The sequence below is a fragment of the Ictidomys tridecemlineatus genome, chromosome 13 (assembly GCF_052094955.1).
Source record: "Ictidomys tridecemlineatus isolate mIctTri1 chromosome 13, mIctTri1.hap1, whole genome shotgun sequence".
NCBI classification, from domain to species: Eukaryota; Metazoa; Chordata; class Mammalia; order Rodentia; family Sciuridae; genus Ictidomys; species Ictidomys tridecemlineatus.
This window is the reverse complement of record NC_135489.1, coordinates 42848227-42871022: the sequence shown is the minus strand read 5'-3', so window position 1 is coordinate 42871022 and position 22796 is coordinate 42848227. Positions and strand designations below refer to the sequence as shown.

Below are 22796 nucleotides of genomic sequence, written 5' to 3'. Positions count from 1 at the left end.
CAAAATTTAGCCTCAGGAGGTATGGAAAAAAATATCTAATACAATGAATGGAAAACCTTTTTAAAGAATCACAGATCTGTTAAAACTAATGTTTTTGCAACCAACTCAACAAAAATATATATAGCATTGTAAAAGAGACTCCCAGTCTTCCCTGTTACCAAACGTCTGAGTTTATCTCTAGAGTTACCTCTGGATTTCAAAAGCAGTAAATCAAGAGCTAGATGATTTTGGGGAGAAATAGAGTCCATTTTTTTTTAAACAAAAGTTTTAAACAAATAATGGTTGATTTAAAATTTTTTTTTTTGCATACACATTATAAAGACTAGTAGGGAAAACTTTTTCTGGTTTACATCTATTAGATTTCTTGTAATCAACATTGTTAACAATATATTTTACTAGATTTGTCTTAACATTTATATTTTTCTTATTATTTGCTTTTCTAGTGCTTGCATTTTTTTTAAAGAGTTGCAGAAGACTATGCCTTTTTTAAAGAGAGAGAGAGAGAGAGAGAGAGAGAGAGAGAGAGAGAGAGAGAGAATTAAAATTTATTTTTTAGTTTTCAGCAAACACAACATCTTTGTTTGTATATGGTGCTGAGGATTGAACCTGGGCCGCACGCCTGCCAGGCGAGCGCGCTACCTCTTGAGCCACATCCCCAGCACCTTGCATTTTTTTTTGGAGCGGGGTGTACCAGGGATTGAACTCAGGGGCATTCAACTACTGAGCCACATCCCCAGCCCTATTTTGGATTTTATTTAGAGACAGGTTCTCACTGAGTTGCTTAGCACCTTGCCATTGCTGAGGCTGGCTTTGAACTCCTGATCCTCCTGCCTCAGCCTCCGGAGCTGCTGGTATTACAGGCATGCAACACTGTGCCCAGCTAGTGTTTGCCATTCTTTTAATGCATGTCTACTTTTCATTTTTCTTTTTTTTTCATCAACGCCCACAGTGTCACTGAGACTCTGTCCATCTCTTACTTGTCCATCTCTACATTGAGTTTTTTGACTCCCACTTATGAAATTAATAATCTTAAGTATTCATTTCTGATCCTCTTCCCCCTGTTGTTGTTGTTTTTGGCATTTTCAGATATCTGACTGAATAGAAGAGCTAACAAATGTCAAAAAGTCTTTTTTGATGTCCTCGCTAGAGCATTTTGTAGCCAGTGCATGCTAGCCCTGCTGCTGGCCCACCATCCTGGAACTGCATGCCCATGTTCTGTTACCCTGATGCAGTGTTCTCTAAAGGCTCCAGCCTCTCCAGGATCAAGGGCCCATACCTTTTCTTTTCCCAGGATCGGCTGATCACTAGAGGGGATTGTGCCATGTGCTCTTGGTAGTAGATGCTGACTAGAGAGGAGGAAGACAGGCACTTGCTACCTGGCCACAGTAAGGTATTGGATCAAGGAGGGGACACTGGCCCTGGTGCGTTCAATAGTCTGACCACAGCCTTGTTGGTAAAGCTCCCAGTCACATGTCTGTCTCTCTTGAAGACCCAAGGAAGGGATACTGGCTAATGTATCTTGTCTACCCTTCCATATAGCCATATTAGAATGACTGGAACAATTCAAATTGCAGAGAGGGTCTTGTAGGGGCTCCTGTACTCCAATAGACTAGGAAAGCCTCAAATGTTTATTAAACCTGACCAACAGGGTAGAGGACGCCACTCAAGAATTCCTGCTTTCTTGCCTTCCTTTCTTTTCTAACTGCACAATTCCTATGGAGTCCTTTTAAAGTCATTATTTGGTGCAGTTCGCTGATTCTCTCCAGTCCACATTACCTGCCTTAGAAGGCTAGGTTTGTGAGATTTGGTATCCTTCCCATGGTCTCATTCTAAGTCCTGGACATGATTTTAAGACTCTGCGTCTTTCTAATTGTCTGGTCCCTGGCCTTCTACAGCCTTCTTCAACCTCCACCTCATGTCCCTAATGGGATCAGCATCCCTCTCTCTGCCTCACACTTCTGTGGACCTTCTGTCTATTCAATGAACACCAGCAAGTGACCCTGACCGTCTAGGTGAAGTGCTATCCCTCACCACTCATACTTGCAAGCTGTTTTTCGGGGCCTCTGAATGAGTATAAAATACCCCTTCTAGCTGTATGAACACTTCATACTTCTTTTGTAAAGAATGTGAGCTTTTCTTATGAACTCCCCAAAGCAGGATGGTCTTTGCCAACATCACTCCTGGGCATGGCTGACCAGGGCCTACGGTGATCTTGATGTTGCCTCCTCCTGTCTTGCTTGACCTGTCTTTTTCATCCAGTCACTGCGCCCTGTCATCTTGCCCTGGAACACGCTGGCTCTTGACTATCTAAGGGTCTCATCACGGCTGCTCTTCCTGCACTGAGAGTGCTTCTCCACCTGTTGCCTGGCTGGGTGCCCCTCAGTCCAAGTCTCTGATTCTGCCACTGGCTCAGGCAGACCTCCCTGAAACAGGTCTTCTCTGTACTGTCTTTGCAGCACTCTGCAATATTCCTGCAGAGCATCTAATGGAATCTATAACATTTCCTTTGTTATTTGATGAACTCTCTCCCCATTAAGCCCCCAGAGGTCACGCACCTGGTCGTTTGTTTGCAACCCTATATCCAGTATCGAGCACACAGTATGGGTCAATAAACAATAGGTAAAAGGATAAATTCTGTTAGAGCTTTTTTTGGGGGTGGGGTGGGGTAACTACAGATTGGACTCAGGGGCACTTGACCACTGAGCCACATCCCTAGCCCTATTTTGTATTTTATTTAGAGACAGGGTCTCACTGAGTTGCTTAGCACCTCGCTTTTGCTGAGGTTGACTTTGAACTCACTATCCTCCTGCCTCAGCCTCCTGAGCCTCTGGTACTACTGGCATGTGCCATTGTGCCTGGCTTGTTAGAGCTTTTCTAAGCTCTGGTGATGTTAGAGCATCAATTTAATGAAGCTGATGAGGTTCTTTTATATACGTTTGCATCTCTTTTTATCTCTTCCTCTCTCTCTCTCTCTCTCTCTTATATATATATATATATATATATGTATATATATACATATATATATAATATATACATATATATATAGAATATAGATAGAATATAGATAGATAGATAGGGAGATGTGTGTGTGCATATATATAAATGCATTTGAGAGTTTATATTTTAAGGTATTCATGATTTAACATATTTATGCAATAAGAGATATTATTAAGCTATTTGATAATTTGCTATCATTCTCTTGCTGCAAAGGTGAGGATAAAGGATACAAAGAGCCTGCTCTGTCTCCCTGGAATTGCGGGTCATTGCTGAAGGAGAATGAATAGTGCTGTAAAATCACTTGTGACATAAAGATCATTATCTAAAGTCATTATCATACACAGGGCATTCAAACCTCACGCTGAGCTTCCCAAGTGCTTTAAGCATGACAGTTCCCCAAACATGTAAGTTTCCATCACGACCTTCTGTTTCTTTGATGAAAGGGGGATGAGTTAAAAAGACACCCGTAAATTAAGAAGTGATCACAAATTTAGAAAAGAATAGGAGCAGTCCTGTGCTTTAGCTATTATAAACATGCCTCTTTGTCTTCGAACGGTCCTCATTTTTATTGCCAATTTTAAAAAAGTTCCTATCACCACGTTTTCAGTAGCAGAATATCTTCACAACCCAGGGGCAGACAAAGAGATTTCTTTGGACACTAAAAGGCATGAACCACCAAAGAGAGAAAAAATTCATTGTTTTCTATCCAAATTAAACTTTCTGCTTATGGAGAGGGACTTTGATGAAGTGACTAGTCAAACCACAAACTGAAATATTTACAATGAATGTATCTGACAAAATGCTTACATCCAGAATGTAAGAACTCTTAACATCAACACTAGACAATTGATCTATTTTTTTTGTTTTGTTTTCAACAAAAATGAGAGGAAACTTGAATAGACTTTGCGCTGAGGAAGGTATACAAATGGGCAATAAGCACACAAAAAAGGTGAACCAACAGCCTTGGAGATATGCAATTTGAAATCATACAAGGTACGATTTTATATCCATTGCCAGTGTGGATGAAGCACTTATGGAACTTTCAGTGCTGCTGGTGAGTGGTTGGGCAGTTTCTTACATAGTTAAACATTAACCTTCATCTAGCAATTTCAGTTCTTGGCATTTATCCAACAGAAATGAAATCATATTTGTAAACAAAAGTGTACAAAAATGTGGATATGGTCTTATTCATAATAGCCCTGCACTAGGAACAACTCAAATGCCAAAGACAAAAATAATCAGTAAATAACTATAGACAATGCAATAACATAGCCATGCAATGGAATATTATGCTGCAATAAAAAGAAATGAACTAAAGATATGTGCAGTAATTTTAAAAATATTATAACGTATGAAAGAAGCCCTTATAAAGCATGTGCTATCTGGCTTCATTGATATGATGTTCTAGAATCAGAATAAGCCAAAATAAACTACAGGGGCAGAAATAAGAAAGTGTTTGTCTAGCCAGTGAGAAGATGAGGGGTATAGAGGAAGAAAGGTAGTGGGTCTGGGATTGGAGTTGACTGGAAAGGGAGATAAGAGAACTATTTAGTGTGTAAGAATCAACTCCTTAGTTTGGATGGCTATTATATAGATACATACAATTATCAAAACTCATTGGATTGAACACTGAATGAAGATTTGTGCATTTTATTGTGTATAAATTGTACCTCAATTAACAAATTAAGAAATTCTATTATTTATAAAAGAATTTCATCATTGAACACCATTGGTAATATTTTCTTATTTTCTTTTAAATTTTTTTTGTAGTTATAGATGGACAACATGCCTTTATTTATTTGTTTATTTTTATGTGGTACTGAGGATCAAACCCAGTGCCTCACGCATGCTAGACAAGCACTCTGCCACTGAGCTACAGCCCCAGACCATATTTTCTTACTTTCTAGGCATGAGAAACCTTAAAAAATATCATGCAGTACCATAAATTTAGTCTACCTGATATACAAAGTACAATGATGATAAGATGAATGTATCCAGTCTCATTAAACTGTCTCAATTTAGTGTTATGTTCAAGAACAAAGAGTTACAAAAAAAAAAAAAAACCCCAAAACCAAAAAGTAAAAAAAAAAAAGCCTTGCCCTGCATAGGATTCAATTTCCAAAGATGAATGTCATTGCCACTTTATTCCAGCAAGGGGAGTAGTTACACTTTGAGAAGAATTCCATCTTTATCACCACTGAATTACTCTATAGGGCACTTTAACAAAACGGAAAAAAAAAATTGACTTTTGGGTGTAGCCACAATGGAAATGACAGATCATTTTAATGAAAGAGAAAAAGATTGGAAACCTTGACCCTCTAGATTACTTCGAACCTCAATGAGAAGGGGAAAAACACTTGCAGATCAGCTTATTAAAATAATACGTCTGTATAATTCAGGTACCAGGAAAAACATTTAAAAGAACAGCCAAATTAACTGTGGGGTGCCACATTTTCTTTGTTAATTATTTCCATACAAGAATAAAAATGTACAACCCCTTCCCCTACAAAAGAAGAAAGACCCTAACAACTCCGTGGTTTATTGTTCTGGATAGGCGAATGACAGCATCCATTTGTGCAGAATTGACAGCTGTGTGAATAGCTGCAGTGGTCCTTCGAGGTGGGGGGGGGCGGAGGCCATCAAGGAGGACGGACTCCTGTTCCTCTGCAGCTCTGGGACTTGTCAGCTGAAATCTTTAGGCCACGAATCTTAAGGTGGAGGCTTCATTTAAAAAAATATCATGTTCATCCAATCTTACAAGATTTGTAAGGCTTAATTCTCACATAAGCTCAGGAAGGCTGTAGAAAAGTCTAACTATCCCTTCCGACCAGTTTTGATAATCCTGGATTTACAGAGAAGGATGTTCGGGCTGACAATGGGAAGCATGCCCTATGGCGTGTGTGGATGGAACAGTGGGGCTGCCCGGGGACTGGCGATCAATACAACAGGATGGGTAACTGCCCTCTTTACCTGCGAGCTTTAAAACAACCCAACCCGGATTCTAGCACCTCAGCTTCTTTTTGCGAGATGGACTATGGACTCAGGTCTAGGCCACGCACCTCTACAACCTGTGGCACTCATCACTGCCAGCTGAGCTTCCTTCCTTCTGTTTGAGTTTAATCAGCACCAAGAACACTGAGTACCAGTAGATACTGTCCCTTCCAGGAACTAGGCCCAGGAGGAGGCTCTGAGTTAATGCTAAGCTTATCTAAGGCACAAGTGCAACTCACTCTGAATGAGAGCATCTGTAATAGCTCGAGAGGGGTGTGTCTTTCCTTAAAGTCTCCCACGCCTTGTGCACAAAGTAGGCTTCTCCTTTGACAGAGCACAGTCTGCTATCAAGATGCAAAATGGTATTCCCCTTGAATATGTGTATCCTTTGGCTGGTACATAAACCTTGCTAGAAGATTTTCTTCCTGAAATTTCAATTTCTAAGTTCATTAGCCCTAAGAAATGATTCTGAATTACTCTCTGTTCATTAAATAGAAGCCATTCCCCTACCCCCTACTCTTTATCCTAGGGAAGCATAGAACCTAGAGTAGAAAATTCAAGTTTTAGATTCTGCCTACAACATTTTCTCAAGATTCCCCAAATCTGAAATGTTACAGTCTGGGCTGTTTTCTTGCTGTCAGAGACTCATGGGATTGCCCAATAAAGCCAAATAAAGCCGTTTCCCTACCTAGCAAAGGATTTTTTTAAAGAACAATGAGAAAAATGTAACAGAAATGCCACCGTGGTCCTCATTTTCAGTTTGCCACTGAATGGACATGCCTTATTTCTTCCAACTACATGGAAAAGTGACAGAAGACAATCCCAAGGGTCAGTAAGACCTGTGAGATAAATGAAGGGTAGAAAGAAGGTGTGAGTAAAGAAGAAAATATGGGAAGAACCCAGAAATGGAAGGCATGCTGATTAAACAAGAAAGAGAAGTAGAGTGCGGTTGAACAAAGAAATACAACGAAGAAATGTCCACCTCGGCGTGGGCTTTCAGGAAGAGAGGAGCTGCTTCTTCAATAGAAAGCAGGCAGGGGTGAGATGGTAATTTTAAGGGCCACTGAGGTCTGGCTGGCAAGAGATGGGTGATTCAAAAGCACATTCAAAAGAAGACTGATGGGCATTTATGGGATGGAGGGAAAACACCCTGTCTGCACCACAGGAGGCAATGCATCAATGGGTCCTTCCTTGGGGAAGGCAGAGATGTATCTGCACTGTGTGTGGCTCAGGCCATGTAGAGAAGTCCCACATGTGGGGAGTGGATGTTGAGGTGTCTTGGGGCAAGCTACACATGAACAGGTCACTCCAGTCAACTGAAGGAATGTACAGGAAGCAGGGAGCCTGGAGGTGAATTTCATGTGACTCAGATTGAGACAAAAGAAAGAGTTGATTGGAAGAGGAAGGAGACAGAAGACAAAGCTCTGGGCTCTCCCAACTTTTAATTAATCTCTGGAGTCATGGTTTCACAGAAACCTAGAATTTCGTCTGGATATGGCAGGTTTTTCCTAATGTTGCAAATATTATTCATAGAAGATGCTCGTATTCATTTTCTTCAGAGATCTTGAATGGTTGCTAGCACCTTGCATTCATCTTTCATGAATCATCACTGACGGAATGAGTCAACCATGTTCCCCAATGAGGAATATGTTTTACATTAATTAAAATAGCAGTCAATAACGCGAAAGATTTAGCCTATATTTTCTTTATTACTGCCATTTGGCAAATTAAGGATGAGAGCCCTAGCAATTCAAATCTCCCTCTGAGGAAAGTTTAGTAACTATCAAGACAGATCTTGGCAGCTCTTGCTTGGGATCCCCAAGGCTCACTAAGCATTTTAAGAGGACACAGGACATTTTCCTAGTGGCTGGTGAGATAACCCTTGTCCAAGCGTGGGAGGCTGTGTAGTTCTGCACATTGCAACCTGCAAATCCTATGCTGAGGTTTAGAATTGGTGTGAAGGCCTGAGGAGCAGGTGGCAGGTGAACTTGTCTCAAATTGTGCTTTTTTATTCCAGAGAAGATGGGAAAACCATCGTGCTAGAGAACTCAAGTTCAAGTGCAAGGGGAGGTTGAGATCAGGACTGTGAGACAAGGGTGGGCTGTGGGAAGAGAGGAAGGCCAGGCAGGGGTCTTGCCAACCACTGACCTACTCTGAGAAGTAGGCCTGTGGCTGGAGTTCAGCTGACAGTTGAGAACGTGAACATGCGGACATTTGGAAACTCTACCTTTAGAGTAAGCCACTCACTTTTTTGGACAATGACAAGAATCTTAGGATCACAGGCTATTGATGTTGAACAGAAAAGGCATCATTCAGCCAAAACAGAGTTGAGGACAGGTCACCAACCCTTGAGTATAAAGCCTCTAAATTTCTGAGATCTGCATTGACCAACATTTTCAATTTCCCTTTCAGAAGCACTACCCCTTAGCCACTAGGGTACCTGTTTGATTTCCTCCAATCCCAGATTATCCAATTATCCATGTGGCTGCATATAGGTATGGCCCTATATGCAAAGTCATGTTTTAAAAATAGGATCTTCATTCTGCTTTAAAAACATTTATACATATCCCCTTCTTCTTTTCATTTCTCATTGTGATTTTTTCCCCCTCTTTCTCCAGAAACAGTGGGGATGGATGTGGAGGTATCCTGGGGCAAGCTTAGCTGAATGAATAGAATTCCCACAAGTAGAGAAAGGAAGGGAAGCTTTTCCAGCAGTACAAGCAAAAGCAGAGAGATGTGGAGGAGCATAGACAACAGTCACAGGAGATAACTCACAGAGGATAACAGTCCTGCAGCCCCTATGTGCACACCCAGGACACACATACCTCTTTCCTGCTCTCAGCAACCTCTGTAGCCTATGCACTGTTATCCCTCTTACATACACAAGAGTTCAGCCAGGTAACCCAGCAGTGTTCTGGCCGCTCTGGCTGCCTCTCAGCATAGTGTTTTATAGTTTATGAAGTACCTTCACATGATTATAAAGTTCTCCAACTCATTAATTCATTGTTATCATTGCATCCATTTTATGCATGGTGACATTGACATCTGGAGAGATTGTATGACCTGCCCACGTCCCATGGCTTGTGGGTGGCTAAATTGGTTTTCAAAGTAGTGTCCTCCAGTTCCATATCCCACGCTTTTCCAACCAGACGGTGGGAAAGAAAAGCTCTCAGACATAAACTTCCTGAGATTTCTTTGCATTCACTTTCAAGTTTATCTATTTTTTTTTAAATCCCCCTTTTCCTTCTGTCTCAGAAAGAGAGTTGCTTTATACCGTGTTCCTGAAAGTTCTTTCTCCATCCTCAAGTGGTCTCATTTATTATTCCCATGTCTTTACGTTTCAACTCTGTGCAGACGACTCTCTGGTCTTTCTCTCTGAGCTCCAGGGGTCATTTTGAAACCCTTCAAAAGCATCTTTTCCTGATCATATGCTTTTCACATACCACACACCACTCCCACCCTGTAGCTCTGCACTACTAACTCCCACTGTGCTCTATTTTTCTAGAGCTTTCTATGCTCCTCTACATCTCTCCTCTTTTGCTGGCAAAGCTTTCCTTCCTTTCTCTACTTGTAGGAATTCTATTCATTCAGCTGAGTGTCATACCTACTATGAATATTTCCCCAGTTTTTCTAGTCAGATTTAGTGATGTGGTTTCTGTGTTCCCAAAGCACTTTGCTTATTGGGATAACATGTCACTTATCATATGGGAAAATTATTTGTCTCCATCTCTTTCTTAGTGTAAAAGCTGCCAACATGGTGAATTCAAAGAAAAGGATTTTATTTATCACTACTTCCCTAGACTGCAATAAGCATGGACCATGGCTTAGTGTTTGTTGAATGAATAAAGGAATAAAGAAGTGAAAGGTGACTCAGTTACCATTCTAGTTTTTCAACATGCTCTAAGGAGGACATAGTCTGATTTTTTTTTCCTCACTTCAAATCTGCTGTGGTACTGGAAAGAGGTCTTGCTTGCTTTGTGAAAATATTGAGTTTTAAGTGAAAACAACAACAACAACAAAACCAAAACTAAAAAACCTGTTGTATGAAACTATAAAAAAGGAAATGGAATGGTATAACATTTTTCATGTGAAAGGAAGTAAATATACTGCTATCATCCTGTGACTCATGTTACAGAAAGGTATCCTAAAACCTAAAATTTCTATTTATTAATTTTCAAATGAAATAAGAGGAACTGATCATTTTCTATTGGTAAATGTGTATATACACAAATTGCACAATAGTAAACTTCATCTGATTGAAATAATGAGTTTGGCAAGGTAAGGAGGAAAAGCTAGACTGAATTAGGGAAGTTGGAATTTATTGAAAGCCATGTAGTTTTATTACCTTCAATACTATGATCTGCCAATAAAGTCTGTCTAAGGAGACATCTACTTAATGACATGGATCCTTATTTTATAGCTGTATGTGTTTGCCTAAAGACTGCTATATGAAGACCCATGAAAATAATGCAGTCTTTTTGCAGGGGTTATCAAGAGTTCTCTCTATTGTGCTCAGCGTAACCATTCTTTGCAGACCACTCAACAATACATTTCTGCTTAGTCTAGAATAATGATTCAAAAATTGTTCCTTAACAACATCTGAGTTAAGAAGGTCTTACTATATTTATAAAGGAAGGGATCTTGGAAACTAAAGAATACTGTCCAATGTTCCAGGCAGACGTGGTAAATGCTTTCAAAATAAAAATGTAAACTTTTCCAAATAAGATAAATATACTTATTCACCAAGCTAGATATCAGAGAAATCTATCTTTGAAGGCTTTGGTTTCCTTTATAAATTCCTCAAGGGCAGGGGGTCATGGTCTGCTTGCTTCTCTTCCCACTTAAAGTCTGACACTTTATACACTTCAACAGAGCCACCTGGGTTGTGCCTTCTGGTGATGGTAATCAACACCAGAAGAGGCACTTAGACATAATGCTGAGGTTTTAAGATAGTCTAGTTGCTGCTCTGCTAATCTGTTAGTAGCCAAGTCTCAAACATGATGAGGAGGTTACTCACTGATTCTGGGTGCAGGCTGCAAGTAATTTATTGGGTCCCATCCTGGAAAAGAAGAGAAAGAAAATTCATATGTTACCATCACATCCAGACATTTACAAATCTTTCTAACGAATAAGACTCAAAACCTCTAATATTTTATTGTAACAAGGACAGTCATGGGCAAGAAGAGGGTCATGAAATTAAATATTTCATTTTCTGTGTTTCTGGGCTAAGGAAGAAATGACAGTCTTGGAGTCACTTATTAGCAAACCTGGCACTACCTTTAAACTTTGTCATGCAAATGACCATTTTGTGGCTGAGCTCTCCGCCTGGGAAAGTTTGGAAGTTGGGATGGGTGCAATTGGAAAATAGCCATCCCACAGAAGATGATTTCCCTCTATTCTTAGCTTTCTTCTCAATTAATGTATTAGTATGTTAATATGCAAATTATATTTTCCACTTGAAGTCTTTGTATGAAATTGTATACTTTGAATACATGTCTTTGGGTAACATTGATACTTGGGGTAGCTATGCCATGTATTTCTCCTAGCCCTGACGGGGGTGGGGGTCAGTGGCTCATCCTGGATACCTTAGTTTGGAAGACATGAAACAGTAGAGAATATCCAGGTGGAGAAAACAGGGCTCAGGGGAAAGCAATCCAAGGATAATTACATTGTCCAGAAGTATTGGTAGTTCCTTCTGTACTAAGAGCTGTGCAAGAGTTTTGTTCATCCTAATGATGGTCCTAAGGAGGACCATCTTCTGCCAGATGAAATGGCCCAAAGAACATACTATATTTCTCTTTGGTCAGTCATCTATGGGGAGAGGAGGGCCTCTGCTTATACTGAGAACAATTCTAAGGAACTGAAAGCAGGTAATTACACAAGCAGTGTTTGGCTTTTTCAGGTACACAATTCCAATTCTTCCTTGGATAACATTATAAATATAGAATTCATAATCTATGATAATATCTATGATATTATATACCACAATCCTATTTTACATATTTCATCATAACATATATCATATCCTATACCATGCAAATATAAATATAACATCTTTAATACATATGTATTATGTTTTGTTCTTTGCATGCTTTTTAAAAACGTCTTTTGAAATATGTTAATTCTTGAATAAGCACTCAAGAGTAGTGTGACCTAAGCAATGGTAGGAATATTAATTTTCTGTACTTCCTTCCTGTTCCATTTAAATAACCTACTGTCAGTGCAATTCATTTATGGCATTGCTTTTCTAATCCTAATGGAGAGCAAAGTTTTCTTGGCTCTTGTCTTTTTAATCAGTTTTTACCAAATTTCATTTGTGCAAAAATATATCAGGTTATACTTGTATCAATGAAATGCTTTTTTTTGTTATTAGAATGATTAAAAGAAAATACATCCAAGTGCATTTTGAATTGTATTGTTCTGAATTGCCTCGTATAAGGTCTCAGCAGTTCTACTTGATTTAGTAATTTCTGCATTTCAGATGAAGGTATTTCTAAGTCATTTATATAGCTCATCAATAAATGATAGGTCTTTCAGTACAACTGATCCCCAGGGCTGGAACTTGATATGTAATCCGCTGCTCCAACCCACTCTAATGTAATTGCAACTTTCTATTTACCTGTTCACCCATGTAACAGCAGCATGATTAAGGTCACACTTTCCTGGCTTAGCGATAAGACTATTGTTTAGGCTAGAACCTCAAATCTTCTTCCGCATGAAACTGATTATATCTGTTATTTATATGGTCTATCACTTAATCAGGGAAGAAAATTAAATTGGTGCTGAAAAAACAGCTACTCATAAAGTCAAATGCATTTGCTTCTTTATCTCTTATGATATTTGGTAAGTTGCTTATTGATTGTATGATGGATTGTTCTCATCAGGTATCCCTTTTAAGGTACTGGCTTATAATGATCAAATCATTTCCTTAAAAAATGTGGACATGGCAGGTGCTTTCCTCCTCTGGGTTATATCTCAAAGATAAAGGCTATGCAACTGCCAGTTGCTTAAGTGTGTCTGAAAACCTGACACTGGGACATCACAATGACAGTATGTACAGGTATTGGATACTCTTTCCTGGTCTAGTTCAGCTCTCCACACATAACAGACTGAAGTACATTAGTCAAAGGCCTGTCTCCCACTTTATATAGCAAACTTATTGAACACAGGGATGACCCAGTTTTATTCCTCTTTATAACTTTCCCAAACCTAGGTAAGTGTCATGCATAAATATGGGTTGAATTAAATTACATTTGAGAGAGGTAATACTTTAAAGATCTGATAAAGGGGAAGGAGAGCTTTCATGAATTGTCTTTTAAGGAGAGGTATTCTCTCCCAACTCCCCCAAATATTAATAGAGTGTACAGCCTTCAAAGGCTTTGTCCATACTGTATCTTCTGAGTCATTGTTATTCCTATTTATATTTTAAGGTAATAACTACCTATAGGATGGTTGTATGGACTGACTTACTAGGTACGTGATCATAAATTAAATACCTGTGAATGTTCATCTCTGAACAACTGGGAACCTGACTTTCAGTGTCAGAATTGGGGCTTTGCTTTACATAATAGAAATTAATTGGGTTTGACCAGAGCTGCTAAAAGTAATAAGAGCTTAAACATTGCATCTCGTACACACGTTCTTACATCGTGTTTACAAGTTTCAATATGGAATTACTACTTATTTAGGGGCACACACAATCCATTGAAACAGGATCTTTTCCCTTCATTCTATCCCTTTAATCTGAGTCATTTTCATTTTCTGTGGTGAAGCACATTTCACATGTTGAAATTTGGCGTAAACAATCTAATAAGTGAATAAGTCTAGAGCTTTGATGGAAAATCAATTTAAAAAAATAGCATTTCACTGATCCTTATCCTGAGGGTTGGAGAGCTTCATGCATCTGGAATAGTACACTAAGCCAGGTAGAGCTCACTCTCTAGTAAGAGAACACAAATAGGACCATATGTACTTTTCTTAGGAGAAATTGAAGTAATTCTTCTGGCCACATGATAAATTAATAAAGTTGTTTATCAGGGCTGGGAGTGTAGCTCAGAGGAATATTTGCCTAGCATGCATAAGGCTCTGGATTTGATCTCCAGCACTGGAAAAAAAACTGGTTTATCATCCTCCTTCCCTAATAAAGAATAAAAAGAATAGGAAAAGGTTAGACAGCTTCCTAAGGCCATGTTGCAATTTGTTAAAATTGAAACAGGATTACACTTGGATTGCCAAAGCCTGTTCCTCAATAATGAATCACTTTTTTCCCAGCTAAATCTTGCAGCAATCTGATTATCAATAGCCTCTAGATTTTACACACAGATATTTAGATGTAAAAATAAAGAAAACAAAAATATCACTGTGAAGTCTAGTCCTCTCGCTGTCCAATATTTAGTGGCTGAATTTAAAAGTTCATCCCAATATTTTCTTTTGAAATATTGATTTGATCTAACCTTACTTTCCCCCCCTCTTCTTTTAAAATTGCCTGGATGCACAATTATTAAATCAATAATAGCCACAATAACAGCTAACAGGTTCTGAATGCTTATGAAATACCAGACATGCTACTGAGTGCTTTATGTGACCCTTATCTAATCTAATATTGTAAGAATCCCATAGGAATACTACCAGGATTTCTGTGCATGTAATAAAGCTACATGTTTCCAGTCTGCATTTCCTTACATAAACCAAACTCACAATCATCATCCTGTATTTCTCAATTTCATTAACATTAAAGTGGATTGACAACTTGAAGGCACAAAGCAGAATCTCATTAGATTAAAGGGTTTCCCCCCTCCCAATATTTTACTCACATCTAATTCTATAGGTTTTACTAATCAACTCTATAGAGAATTTTCAAAACCAATTCAGATAAACAGAAATTCCCTTTTATATACTCATATGTCATTGGCTTACATAATTTATAATTGGGTTAAATTTCTAAATGAACAAGTACAATTGGCACAGCAGATCTTGGTCCACATACATCTCTCCACAGGTGGGGCCAGCTCACAGTGGGCTCAGGGGCACCCCATGTTGAGCTAGATGTAAGTCTCAGTCAATGGGTTACATTGGGAGAAAGAAGAGGAGGGCTGTATCAGGCAAATCACTTAAGACCAGCAAAAGAACTTCTATTGTATTTGTTATTTTTGTGGATACTTATTTAGGTAACATTAAAATATAAAAAAAAAATAAGGTGGAAGAAAGGAAGAAGAGAGTGAGTTTAGGTATTTTGCCCAAGGTTACAAAACTAGAGGTGAAACTAGAATTTGACTCCAGTTGAGTATTTTCTTTTTCTCCATTCTATTATGCCTCAGAACAGAGGTGACTGCAGTGGGTTATATGTGATATTGGAGCCCAGAAAGGGGACTTGGGACAGCTGAAGATCAATCAGCAAGAAAACAGAGAGGACCAAAACCAGAAGAACCCAGAAAGAGATGAGATTGTCATAGAAATCTGCAAGAGGGAAGCCCTGTAATGGTGTTTTCCTTGAGTTAACCCAAGTATTTCTTGACTTCATACCTCACTGGTTCAAAACAAAAGGGGTTTCAGAAAACAAATTTTGTCTACGGATATTGCCAACAGAACTGTTTTTTTTTATATAGTTTTGAAATTGAAGAACTCCTGAAAGGTCATCTCGCCTCACCAGCAGACAATATATATAACAGAAGAGCCTATGACTCAGTGGTCCCATGGGGCTACCAAGCTTCAGGAAATCTGTGATGACAAATAGCAATTAAATGAAGTAATCTGAATTGCTCTCCATCCACTTCCTCCTAATCCCTGGGTTTTACTTGTTCTATTTCTGTCAAGTCCTTCTGTGGGTAAGACTATTTAAGCCCCAGGTTTGAAGAACTTCCTATTCTCCTGGAAGCGATAGTTTTATAGTAGCTGTTTTAAAACGCCTCACAGTAGATTTTTATGTTTTCCCATTAAGTATTAATGATCTCAGCTTATGTTAAATGCTTTCTGTTTCTTTTCTTGGCATTTTCCAAGTTATTTCCTTCGAGAAGAAAATTGGAAAGGTATCGAAATTTCTATGGCTTCATAAGGAATTCATAAAAAGGTTAAGATCTCAAATGACTATCCCTTCAATCAAATTACCTTCAATTGTTCAAAATGTTTGTACCTGGAGCATCAGTTTTGTGCACTTCCAGAGATAGCTGTTTATTTTTCACTGATTTAGTTATTATTGCCATCATATGGCAGTACATGTGGTTGAGATTTAAAGAATCCCTCATCTAAAACTGTATCCTGCCTGAGTATTTTTTGGAAGGAGATTATAAACAATGGATCAATGAACTCACATGAGTGAAAAAAGCAAAGAGGATGTGATAGATGGTTTACGTTTTACGAAGGTTGCAAAATTAGTTAACCAACTGAAAGAAAAGACAAGTTAGAGACACGTAGGGGGAGATCCAGTATCAGTGTTTGTGACAAGTGCTCCTTTACAGGGCATCCTGAATAAAGCCACTCTGTGTTATAAGGAGGAGTACCTGTGCTCTGCCCAGCAGCAGCGTGCATTGGTGCTCCTGCCAAGCTCTATTTGCAGAGGAAGCAGCACTGTCTAGCATGCTCTGCACAACATAGAGTGCAAAGCAGGAGTGTCTAAGAGTGGGACCAGCCCAAGAGGCAGCTGCTACAATGAGAATAATACTGAAAAGACCCAGGAGGCCTGAGCTCCAAGCCTGATTCTCTGCTACCTGGTAGAAAACCTATTCACTTAGCTTCTCTGAGCCTTCCTTCCCTATTCTACAAAATGTCTTAATATCCAGTGCGGCTTTGAAATTCTGTGAAATAGGACAATAAATAGTTCTTCGTGGCCAAGCCGTTACCATGTTTTTCCTTTTTATGTTGTATTCATTCCCCCTCAACCCCACATAGTGCTTTCCTGGATATATAGATTTATATCTCCTTAGCTTAGGCTTATCTCCTTAGCTTTAGCTTTGGCCTCTCTTGAACTTGAATTTTGCTTCTACAAATTCTAGCTCCCACGTGCGTCTATTGTTGGATCAAGTGCAAGAGATACTTGAATGAAACACATAATGCTTTTCCCCAAACCATCCATCCATCCGAACTTACTATCTGTTATAGAGACAGTCCTTCCTGCCATCCAGGCATGTGACTTTGACATCTCCCAGGCATCTCTTCCCCATACTTGCTTCCATACGGTCACCTTTTGATTTTTTTTTAAAATATCTTATGCTCATTCTTTTTTCTATGTTGACAATATTCCAACTAAGGTTCTTAGTACAACAAAGCCCAGACTTTTTTTTGCAACTGTCCCCAACTTGGTACTCCTGATTTCAGTCTCCATCCTCATTTTGATTTACCAAATCAATTGTTTAAAAATTGCCTTGCCCATGCTAATATCCTCTTCAAAAAACTCTATATACTTCTCACTATGACAGGAGCCAGTCTAACTCAGCATCCAGTGCTCACTAAAATAGGATCCTTACTTACCTGCTTAACTCAGTACTCTTATACCAGTCCTGGAAATCCCTTGGGTAGGCCACATCCATTTATATTCACAAGACTGGACTAACTCTCTCTTTTCCTTCTATTTGAGAATGTTCCATTCCTTCTTCAAGATCTAAACTGGAGGATTTCACATCTCAGTGTTCAGAGTGGCTATCCTCTGAGCCACCATTGTTTCTTGCTGGGAGTCAGGCAATGATGCAGGAGTGGACTGCATGCCAGGCCAAGTCCCTTACATGTATCAACTTATTTGTTCCTTAACCTTATTTCTTCCTTCAGTATCATCACTGTCCCTACTTTATAGGTAAAGTCTATGGCTCAGAGAGCTTGCTAATTTGACAAGGTCACAAAGTTTCCCAGTGCTGGATCCAAACTCTGGTGCTCTGACCATGAGTCCATGCTGCCAATCCTCACAGCACCCAGCCTACTGAAGCTTCTGTGCTTCAGTAAATCCTTTTTTCAATTGTCTCTATCTCAGGCAAGCTCATGGAAGGAGAGCACTTTGTCTCTGTTCTTTCTGTAGCCTATAACTGGCACTCAGAAACATCTGGAAGGTACAACCTGAGAAGTTCAGGAACTGAGTTTAGCATTAGAAACAACCGCAAACCTCTGACAGTAACTACTCTGCAGAAACACACCATCTTTCTCTACCTCTCCCATTTTCTGGTAACAGGCTGAATATTTTGCAGGTCAGAAAAGGGGTAACATTCACAATAAAAATACCTGCCACAATACAGTGATGCAGCAGCTACATCAATGTTTATAGCAGCTCAACTCACAAGAGCTAAACTATGGAACCAACCAAGGTGTTCTTCAACAGATGAATGGATAAAAAAATGTGATATATGTATATGATAGAATATTATTCAGCCTTAAAGAAAAATGAAATTAAGATATTTGCCAGTAAATGAATGGAGCTGGAGAATATCATGCTAAGTAAAATAAGCTAATCCCCCAAACCAAAGGCCAAATAGTTTCTCTGATATGCAGATGCTAATTCACAATGGGGGTGGGCAGGGAAGAGTAGAGATACTTTGGATTAGGCAGAGGGAGTGAAGGGATGGGAGGGGTATGGATGGGGGATAGGAAGGATAGTAGAATGAATCGGACACTATGTACATACATGACTACATGACCAGTGTGATTCTACATAATGTACAACCAGAAGAATGAGAAATTATACTCCTTTTATGTGTGATGTGTCAAAGTACATTCTACTGTCATATGAAACTAATTAGATATTAAAAAAAAAAACTAAAAAGAAATACCTGCTACATTTTCACATTTCAGTATGTGGGCCAGATTATAAGAAAGATCTTTCCATATTGGAGCCTCCTTTTTTCTTTCCCTCCTTCCTTTCTTCCTTTCTCTTTCTTCTTTTCTCCCTTCAGTACTCACCTACAAGTATTTCATGCACCCTTCATACCAGAGCAATCAACTGCTGTGTTTGTTGTTAATGTTGGCGTCCTACATGCTACAAGACAGAGGCAAGTGATATCAAGTAATCACCCAAGGCAATTAAAAAAGATGGCTAAAATTTATTGTGAGCCTTCCATGAGCTAGACTTAGGCCAAGGGCTTGGCAGACATTATTCACTTAGTCCTTGTAAGAACTCCATAAAATTAAAGTATTACCATCTCCATTTCACATACAAGGTGAGCAAGTCAGGTCGTATGATCTAGAGGGGCCCCGTGAGGATTCTGGTGCTGGCAGCCTGTCCTGGTAACCTTTACACTGACTCCTTCCAGGACAGACCCAATTTTATGACATACCAGGGATGAAGCTTCATCCTTTTGAAGGTTGCCCCACAAGTAGAATTGGGGCAAAAGGGGAAGGCTTCCAATAACATTGCAGACTTTCCCTGAAAGCCGGTGTGTGACCTTTAACAAGTGAACCTCTCAGGACTGTATTCATTTCATTTATAAAATGAAAAATCAGCACCAAATAGTCTCCAGAATATTCCTCCCAGACATAGATCTTGTAGTATTCTGGAGGCTGCTGTGTGTGGGTGAGTAGTCCTTGATCTTAGAGTTGGAAGGACAAGGTACCTTCACAAAGCCATTTCAAAAAATGCAGAGGAAGGAGGGAATAATGTAAACATGCTTCCAATTCAAGTGTGTAATTTCATCAGGTAAGCTCCTCTTAGCCAGAACTGCAAGGAGGAAATTCCCTCACCTGCCATCAGTAGCCACATCCTGTTTAGTTTTGGCTTTTCAAATATTTTTCAAATCTGCCCCCTTCTCCCTTCCCACTGATACTTCCTTGGTTAACTCCCCTATTATCTCTCACCAGATAATCACAGTTGACATCCAGGAAGCATATTTATTTGCATAGGTATTAGTCATTTCAAATTTAAGATATACTATATTGAACTCACCTTTGTTTTTTTCTTTCAAGAAACATTTATTGAATTCACCTTTTAGCCTCAGCTCCCACTCTGTTCCTAACATGTTCTGCTACATCTCAGCTAATGGTATTATTCACCAACTTGATCAAGCCCAAAACTTAAGAGTCATTCTTTATCATTCTATTCTTATTTTTCCTATATCCAATCCTTCCATCAGAATGTCCTACTTCAAAAATACATTCTAAATGTGATAGTATCTCATTGTATCTACTGAAATCACCCTGGACCAGGCCTCTCTGTTTTTCTTTTGGTAAACTTAAATGGCTTTCTAAATACTTTTATAATCTCTGCTTCTTTTCTAGAATCTCTTCCAAGTCCGAGTATTTAAAGGAAAAACAATTCATCTCATATCCTTGTTTAAAGTTCTCTAGGGATTTTCCATTGAAATATCATAAAATCCAAACTCCTTACAGTAATCTAGAAGGCCCCATATGAGTGATATGCTGTCTACATATACTCATCCTTGTTCACCATTCTCTACCACCTGGACTTCATTCTTTGTCCCCCCCAACCCACAAAGCCTGTCCTGCCTCGGGGCCTTTAAATTTGCCATTCCTTCTTCTTTCAACTCTGCTCATGACTGGTTCTTTCACACTGATCAGGATGCAGTTCAAATGCCACCTGTTCAGAGGTGTCTTCATCTACTACTCTAGCTAACGTAGTAATTCAAGTGTTACCACTCAAAATACAGTTCTCTTCTAATAGATATTGACCAACTGAAAATAGAAAAATATGAGCTCACCTAAGCAAGTTATTAAAAATTAGAAAAACCAGCTAAAAAGATGAAAATATTTCTTCGAGATACCTATTTCAATTCTTCTGGATACATATCCAGTAGTGGGATTGCTGGACCATAAGGTAGCTCTATTATTAATTTTTTGAGGAGTCTCCATAGTGTCTTCTATTACAGTTGTACCAATTCACATTCCCACCAACAGTGGACCAGGGTTCCCTTCCAACGACATCCTCTCTCTCATACTTGTTATCTTTTGTCTTTTTGATAACAGCCTTTCAAGCAGTTGTGAGATGATATCTCAATGTAGTTTTGATTTGAATTTCTCTGATTATTAGTGATACTGAGCAATTTTTCCAATGCCTGTTGGCCATTTGTATACATCTTTTCAAAAAATGTCTTATTCATACTTTTTGCCCATTTTAAAATTGGATTACTTGGGGTTTTTTTGCTATTGAGTTGCATGATATCCTAAGGTAATGACAGCATTATTCACAATAGCTAAGGCACGGGAATGACCTATATGTCTGTTGACAATGGATGGATTACGAAGCTGTAAAACAAACACACACACACAAGAGAGAGAGAGAGAGAGAGAGAGAGAGAGAGAGAGAGAGAGAGAGAGAGAGAGAGAGAGAGAGAAATATTATTGAGTATTAAGAAAAAGAAAATCCTGCCCTTTAAGACAGCATGAATACAAAATATAGAATATTATACTAAATAAAATAAGTTACAGACAGACAAACAACACATAACCTTACTTATATGAGAAATCTAAAAGAATTAGATCTTATAGAAGCAAAAAAATAGAATGGTGGTTGCCAGAGGTTGGAGGATGAAGGAATTGGGAGATATTAGTCAGAATCTATCAAGTTTCAGTTATGCAAATGGATACATTCTGGTGCTGTAGTGCTCCCCTGTACGGCATGGTGACAGTAGTCAATAATACTATTTAGTATACTGGAAATTTGCTAAGAAAACAGATTTCAAGTATTCTACACACACACACACACACACACACACACACACAGAGACATACACACACTCACACACACAGAGTACCTATATGAGTTCATAGATGTATTCATTAGCTTAATGTGGTTATTGGTCCACAGCGTTTATATTTATGCTTGTATATATATGTGTGTACATGTGTACATATATACATATATATATATATATATATATACCAAGTTGTACAACTTAAATATATAATGCTGTTTAAAAAGTAGAAAATACAAGTGCTACATAGTATATCTTTTTATTCATTCATAGAATTCAAAAGTGCACACACCGCTTGGCAGTCTAATTGTGTATGTGATATTTTGCACATAGATGAATACAGACACTGGATGATCCAAATTGGTGAGAAGAGAGGAACAAGCTGCATGAGCTAGTCTGCTGGCACCTAGGAGGAGGGGACCTGCCTTGTAGATACGTCCCCAAACCGAGGATGATCAGGCTTTCATCGTTCCCTTTTCTTTAGTTTTAGGGCAGAAAGAAAGATGGATGTCAAAAGAAAATCCCTTTTGCCTCTTTGCTCACCTGAGCTGTCTGGGAGACACAGTGTGATTGCCCACTCCAACAAGCATTTCTGGAAATGTAATGTAACTTAGAGTTAAATGATGTGACCTAGAGTTGAAATATAGAGTTGGTATGGAAGGAGAAAGCAAAGGCACTAGGTTCTTTTTTTTCCCCCTTTTCTTTTCTTTTTAGTTTTCCAATATTTTATTATGAACATTTTCAAATACATAGAAAGAGAAACATTGAAAAGTTTCTTTCTGAAGATCACACTTCTCCCCACTTCAGATGGAGGTAAGTGGTGTCAAAACTGCCCACCTACTGGATGGGATCAGTATGTTTCAAATCTCTCCTTACCCGAGACAGAGGGCTGGACTACTGCATGACTAATGTTGATACTTTACTCACTTCTTAAATATATTTATAACTGCAACCAGTCAATCTCTTTTGCTAGATAGAACTTGACTCTTTAATATTATCGTATTTAAAATATATTTTATCATGGCAAGAACACTGAACATGTAATCTACCCTTTTAATGGACTTTTAAGTGTACAATCCAAAATAGTTAGCTATAGGTATGATGTACAGCAGATCTCTAGAACACACCAGGAGCTGGTGGAGGCAGGGATGGGTGGGTAGGAGAAATGTGGAGTTGCTAAAAATTGTG

At 38.9% G+C, this 22796-nt stretch overlaps 1 protein-coding gene across 5 annotated transcripts in view; it reads right to left on the bottom strand.

Moving 5' to 3' along the window:
• The window catches only part of Chst9 (carbohydrate sulfotransferase 9), a 244400-nt gene that overhangs the window by 99554 nt on the left and 122050 nt on the right, over window positions 1–22796 (bottom strand). For 4 of the 5 annotated variants that reach the window (XM_078030216.1, XM_078030213.1, XM_078030214.1 and 1 more), the window contains one exon: window positions 11006–11047. In XM_078030216.1, the coding sequence (XP_077886342.1) occupies window positions 11006–11047 (42 nt within the window). Of the gene's footprint in view, window positions 1–11005; window positions 11048–22796 lie in introns of those variants that run through there. The other variant, XM_040274152.2, reaches the window with a different exon arrangement.